General features: G+C 37.0%; 1 protein-coding gene across 1 annotated transcript in view; it reads left to right on the top strand.

The window, feature by feature from the left end:
- The first annotated feature begins 4919 nt into the window (after positions 1–4919).
- Positions 4920–7324, top strand: part of AAMDC (adipogenesis associated, Mth938 domain containing) — a 12169-nt gene continuing 9764 nt past the window's right edge. The window contains exon 1 of the mRNA XM_006864992.1: positions 4920–5063. Within this exon, the coding sequence (XP_006865054.1) occupies positions 4932–5063 (132 nt within the window). The 5' untranslated portion in view covers positions 4920–4931. The remainder of the gene's footprint in view (positions 5064–7324) is intronic.

The following is a 7324-nucleotide window of genomic DNA, read 5'->3' as shown; positions in this document are numbered from 1 at the left end:
GGTGCCTTGTTCTTTGCCAATTCTTTCAATGCACTCTGGACTTCCTCCCTGAGTATCATTGGTTCTTGATCATATGGTACCTCTTGAAATGGTTGAACATTAACCATTTCCTTTTGGTACAATGACTCTGTGTATTCCTTCCATCTTTTCTTGAGGCATTTTGCATCATTCAGTAATTTGCCCAGAGAATCTTTCAATAACGAAAGTTGAGGCTTGAATTTTTTCTTCAGTTCCCCAAGCTTGAGAAATGCTGACCGTGTTCTTCCTTTTTGGTTTTCTAATTCCAAATCTTTGCATGTTTTATTATAGTATTTGGTTTTATCTATTCGAGCTGATCTTTGAAATTTTCTGTTCAGCTCTTGGACCTCTTCAATTCTTCCATTTGCTTTAACATCTCTACACCGGAGAGCAAGTTTCAGAGTCTCTTCTGTCATCCATTTTGACCTTTTCCTTCTTTCTTGTCTTCTTAATGACTTTTTGCTCTGCCACCAGTATTTTAAATAACCAGCAGGGTCACCCATGGTGGACAGGTTCAGATGAGCTTCCAGACAAAGACAGACTAGGAAGAAAGATTGACGAACTACTTCCAAATGCTGTCACTGAAAACTCTATGAATAGCAGAGAGGAAGATTACAAAAATAATTTTTTTATAAAGGAAACAAGGGTAAATTGCTACAATTTGATGAACCTGACCTATACTCATGGAAGTAGTAACTCTAAATACCAACAGAGAGGGAAGGAGTGTTCACATCAAGTATCAATGCTATCCCCTCTGTACACAGGGTAGATAGGGACAGGCAACTTAGACATTGGCTACCTAAAATGAGGGGGGCATAAACGCACAAAGTGACTGGCTTACAAGGTTTCAAGAGGGAGTATAGTTTAAGAGTGTGGGGGGAAAGAAAGAATCCCCACTGAATAGTTTTCATCTTGTCTAGAAGGATCTGGTGAAAAGATTTGGGGATAAGATTCATATGATTCAATAGTGAGTAATTGTTATCATAACTAATTGCGACTGCCACCATTTTAAAGGTAGAAGTTTTGTAACAAAATCCGTGGAGTATTTAATCTTACAGTCCAGAAACAGAGGACCCTAACACCACCAAGGGAGAAGAGCACAAGCAGAATGTGGGACCTTATCCAAAGAAACAGTGACACCAGAGACAGAGGCAGAAGTCATGGAGAGGAGGGGGGACTGAGGACTCTAGATTCATGGGAAGAGAGGGACTAAGAACTGGTAGCCAAGAGGCTGACTTGCAGAATGTGCCCTTTGGAGGTGTAAATTATTACATATGCCTGAGTGTTGTTAAAGTGAATAGAGAGAAATACTGTTAACTGCTGGTACATGGAGGGGATTATAATCATTGTAATGAAACAAGGTTGAATGTAAAACTGATGATCTGCCCTGTAAACTTTCACTCAGTATTCAATCCACAATAAAACCTTAAAAAAAAAAAAAAAGCATAGTGCTCTCTTCCTACAATAGACCACTACTGAGAGATCAGCACTTTAGGGAATTGCAAAAACATAAATAAAACAAGACAGCTACAAATGAGTAGTTACTTTATAATTCTATCACTGTTAAATCTTTTTAATATCACTGTAGTGGTGGTGGTGGTGGTGGTGGTGGTACGCTGTGGAATTGGTTCCGTATTATAGCAACCCTGCTTAGGGTTTCTGAGGCTGTATATCTTTCTTGTCATTTTAAATTTCGAGGAGATCTGTGTGCATAGCACAGCAGAACGAAACACTGCCCAATCCTGGGCCAACCTCACAATTGTTGCCATGCTTGAGCCCATTGATGCTGCCACTTTGCCAATCCATCTCACTGGGGGTCTTCCTCTTTTTCTCTGACCCTCCACCTTACCAAACATGATATCCTTCTCCAGCAACTAGTCCCTCCTGACAATATGTCCGACGTATGAGAGACGAAGTTTGGCCATCTTGGCCTCCAAGGAGCATTCTGGCTGCACTTCTTCCAACACAGATCTGTTGGTTCTTTTGGCAGGCCATGGCATTTTCAATATTCTCCTCCAACACCGTAACTCAAAAGCATCAGTTCTTCTATGGTCTTCCTTATTCACTGTCCAGGTTTTGCATGTTTATGAGGTTATTGAAAATACCATGGCATGGGTCAGGCGCACATTAGTCTTTAAGCTGACATCTTTGCTTGGATGATCTCTTTGATATCACATGCAAGTAAAGTTTTACTAAAGGTAATACAGAAATCACTGCAAGTCTACATTGACAGAGAACGTTCAGAGGTTCAAGCTGGATTCAGAAGAGGCCATGGAACGAGGGATATTGTTGCTGATGTCTGATGGATGTAAATCTTTACTGCCCACAGAGTATGTTTTTTTTTTAAGTTTTCATTGTAATTTGAGTGAAAGTTTACAGGGCAGATCATCAGTTTTACATTCAACAAATCCTACCCCTTGTTTCATTACAATGAATATAATCCCCTCCATGTACCATCAGTTAACAGTATTTCTCTCATTTTAGCTCTTTTCTTTTCTTTTTTTTTTAATTCTCAGGCATTTGTAATAACTTACACCACCAAACAGTGCATTCTGCAAGTCTGCCTCCTGGCCTCTATCTCTTAGTCCCTCTTTGCACAGAGTATGTTTTATACTGCTGACCTTGAGGTTAGTAGCCCAACTCCCCGACTCGTAATTTTTAAGATACCAGAGCTCCTTGAATATCATAATTGTAACCTACAGTAACTTTTTTGTTGTTGTTTTTATTGTGGTTTGTATAAAAGTTTACAGAGTATATTAGGTTTTCATTCAATAACATTGCATTGCATTATTGCAGTCCTTTCAGTGTAATAACGCTCTTTCCAATTCCTTCCTGGGTTCCATGTTTCCATCCTTCTTTCCTGCCTTGTGAGCTTTGATTTTTGGTCAAATATTGCACTTTGAGTCATGTAAGGTTGATTGTTTTGAGAAATACATTTTTCTTGGATGTTATCATTCACTTTACCCTGCTGCTGTGTGCAGTAAATCGCTCCGACTCATAGTGACTCTGTATTGCATTTCTGAGGCTGTAAATCTATAGGGGAGCAGGAAGCCTCATCTTTCTGCCACTGAGCCTCTGGTTAGCTGCACAGTACACTACTAGGACTTCTTTCTTGTTCTGTCTTGTTTTGCTGTTAAGTTATTTTGTTTATATTTGTAACACATAATCTCATAAGGATTATGTTAGAGTGTTAATGACGACTGTATACCATATTTTATACAAATAACACACGTGATACACTTTTTGTAAACTGTGCTACCCCTATCTTGTTAATTTCCTATGTGTACTTTGTGTATGTGCTAGTTATTACATGATGTGTTATATGCAGGAAGATATGGTAACTATGGAAATCAACATTTGGGAGTCCTGTTTTAAAGGCATTTTTAATAAACAGAAACTTGTAGTGATGATATTTTGTGTGATTTACTATCAGAGTCTAATTTTTCATCTACTCATTCTGAAATTTATTTCATCCAAAATTTTTCCTGTTAGTATCTGTAAAGACACAATAATTTTAATGGAAAGAGTTACGTAGTCTAACTTTTAAATTCCAGAACTCAACATAACCAAGATTTGTTAACCTCATCAAATTAGCCTATCTTGAGTTTTCTTATTTAAAATGGTGATAATTTTAACCTCATGAGTTTCTTGAAAGAACTAGAGATAATACATGTAAAGTTTGTGATATAAGCTAGATGCTCAATAAGGGGTATCTATTTTTACCATTTTATTTAAAAAAAAAAAATCTTTTCAAACAGCACTTAGACAAACTCCTATGAAGAATACTAAAGTTAACAAAACATAGTTTCCACCTTCGATAAGAAAATTTTAGTTAGGCAGATACACTCATAATATCTAATTTAGTGTGATAATTGGAGTCCTGGTGTGGCACTATAGGATAAGCAAGGCTGGCGATTCAAACCTACCAGTCACTCCTTGGAAACACTATACAGGGTCGTTATGAGTCAAAACTGACTCAACGGCACTTAACAAACTTAAGTGTATTAATTACCCTATTAAAAATTAACTAAAAGGTATTCGAGCACAGAGAATGGGTAGATTCACTCTAAGTGGTGATACAGGAAAGACGTCATAAGAAAGCTATTAAAATTAGACATTTCAGAACGGAAAGAATTACTACAGACCAACAAGCCTGAGTGGGAAAATGAACAAGACCTCTTTCTACTTTACTCCTGTGGCAAATGTTTATTTTTTCAGACAATGACATATTAGAAATAAATCATGTTAATATAATAGGCAGTTCTTTTTGTACATTCTGAAAACTCTTGTGGCTTATCTACTATTGCCAATAGTCAATTAGTTATATAGCAGATAACTACAAGTCACATTAGTGCACCCATTTGCCTACCGATCTGGGCAATTCTAGGTTGTTCATTTCTTTCTCATTAAGCTACTTCTCTTTTGAGCTGATATGTCAGAATCTTAAGATTCATTGTTTTTATTAATTGGTTCTCATTAAAAAATGCTTTTTAGTTTGTAATATGACTTTAATTGATTTCTAGAGTACTTAACTGATTGTTTCTTGACAGCCTTGTCCAGCTTTATACTTGTTTTGGGGGGAGAATATGTCAACTTCCTCATTCTACCATGATGAAGTAAATCTCTATCTTTTAATTTTATTTCTAAAACGATATCCTACTGATTTTCTCTGGAGTCTGAGAAGTACTTGTAGAATCTGGTTTTCATGATTGGGTGATTCCAGATCCAAGGATACCATTTTAGTGTTTAGACTTCTAGAGAAAAAGTGCCAATCTCATGAGTGAGAAAGTTGCTTCTAAAGTAATAGAGAGCCATGACTGCCTGATATATACTTTTGGAGTTTTAAAAAACTTTTACTTCATGACTAATATAGTATATTTTTCTTTTACTTTCAGATTTCAATTAAGTTCCTTATGTCTTCCCCAAAAATTGCTTCCCTCTCCTGGGGACAGATGAAAGTACAAGGCTCTACTAAAACCTATAAGGACTGCAAAGTGTGGCCAGGAGGCAGTCGAGCTTGGGATTGGAGAGAAACAGGAACTGAGGTAAGATTTTAGTGTTTGGTTGTCACTATAAGAAGCTGTCCAAGTAGCTTCCAATTTTGTTAAGTCATAAGTTCCTAAGGAAAAGAAGTATTTTTTTCTCTCTCTCTCTTATTTTTTTATTTGTTTTTATTTTTTTGAGAGAGAATTCACATACCCTAGAACTCAACCTTTTAAATGCAAATTAATGCAAATTAAATGCAAATTAATACAACAATTATTGTTCTTGTTGTTGTTTAGTGCTGTTGAGTTGATGCTGACATTTCCCATTAGCAGATCAGTGTTTATCCTGCAAGAAATGTTAAGCGCCATCTTAGCAAACCTGTATCCGGGTTTCTGAGGAATGGTTGGTGGATTTGAACCATCATCCTTACAGTTAGCAGTTTAGTAATATCCTTCAGTGCCAAACCAGGACTCTAGTGGATACAATTGTTGTTGTTGTTAAGTGCCGTCAAGTCGATTCCGACCCATAGTGACCCTGTGGAAACAATTACCACTGTTTAATTCCAGAACATTTCTATCACTCCAAAAAAAACACCCTATCCCATTAGTGAAGTCTTGGTGTATTTGGATAAGCACCTGACTGCAAGATGTGTTTGAACCACAAGGTTGGTGGTTTGAACTCACCAACCGCTCCTCTGAACATGAGTCAGAACAGACTCAAGGGCACTTAACAACAATAATATCCCACTAGTAGTAAACCCCGTCCTCCCCCACTGTTTCCCTGTTGTTGTTAAGTGCTGTCAAGTTGGTTCTGACTCACAGTGACCACATATAGGATTTCCTAGGAGCAGCTGGTGGGTTTGAACCACAGACTTTGTGGTTTGCAGTCCAATGTTTAATCCTATGGCAGCACCACACCAGGAGTCCACTGTTTTCCCAGCTCATGGCAATTACTAATCTACTTTCTGTTGCCTATTCATATAAATGGAAAAATTATGTGGCCTTTTGTGAAAGGTTCAGCCATGTTGTAGCATGTTTCAGTATTCATTGCTTTTTAAGGCTGAATAATATTTCACTGTATGGATATAACACATTTTATTTCTCCATTCATGAGTAGTTGGACAGTTGAGTTTTTTCCATCTTTTAGATATTAAGAATAATACTGCTATGAATATCTGTGTACATGTTTTGTGTACATGTTTTCATTTCTTTTTAGTGTCACTGTAGGATAAGCTCTGGACTTCTAAGCACAAGGTTGGCAGTTCAAACCGACCAGCCACTCCTTGGAAACCCTGAAGAGGGTCACTATGAGTTGGAACTGACTTAGCAGGACTTAACACCCACCTAGTCTGGTAGCATAGTGGTTACGAATCGGGCTGCTAACCTCAAGGTTGGCAGTTCGAAACTACCAGCGGTTCCGTGGGAGAAAGATGAGGTGTTCTGCTCCCGTAAAGATTTACAGCCTCGGAAACCCTTGGAAGGGTCACTATGAGTCGGAACCGACTCCATGGTACTTAACAACAACAACAGTCATAACATTGCTGGTTCAAATTATAGTTCTATAGTTACCTTTTTTGTAGAATTATTTTCCAAAGCAGATGTACCTTTTGACATTCCCATTTCTCTGTACTTGCTTTCTTCTTAAAGAATTCATTATAAGTGTATGTTTATTGCTGGGCTTTCAATTATATTCCGTTGATCTATATATCTGATGTTGTTAGTTTGTTTTTCTATATAAGGGTGCTTGAAAAAAATTCATGGAAAAATTCCATTGTCTTTAAATTCCTATTTTCCACCAACTTTTTGAAGTTCCCTCATATGTCTGTTTTCATGTCTATCCCACATTGCCTTGGTTGCTGTAGTTTTGTAATAAGTTTCAAAATTGGGAAACGTGTTTTTCAACATTGTTCTTCATTTTCAAGATTATTTTCTGTATTCTGTGTCCCTTGCATTTTCATATAATTTTTAGAAGCACCTGACAATTTATGAAAAAAAGCCAGGTATAATTTTGATAGAGAAAGCTACAAATCAATTTGTGAAATACTGCCATCTGAACAATATTCTGTGTTCAATTCCATAGACATGAGATGTCTTTTCTCTAGGTATTCTTTAATTTATTTCCATGATGTTTTGTACTTTACAACATACTAGTCTTGTCTTATTTTGTTTAATTTGTTCCTATTTGTTTTGGTGCTGTTGTAAGTAAAATGTTCCCTTAATTTTATTTTCAGATTGTTCATTACTAACATAAACCCACTCCTGTTGAATTGATTCCGATTAATAGCGACCCTATAGGACAGAGGAGAACTGCTCCCTATGTT

This window comes from Chrysochloris asiatica, unplaced genomic scaffold (assembly GCF_000296735.1).
Source record: "Chrysochloris asiatica unplaced genomic scaffold, ChrAsi1.0 scaffold00074, whole genome shotgun sequence".
Lineage (NCBI taxonomy): Eukaryota > Metazoa > Chordata > Mammalia > Afrosoricida > Chrysochloridae > Chrysochloris > Chrysochloris asiatica.
Note: the sequence above shows the minus strand (reverse complement) of the source record. Positions and strands in the feature narration are given on the sequence as shown.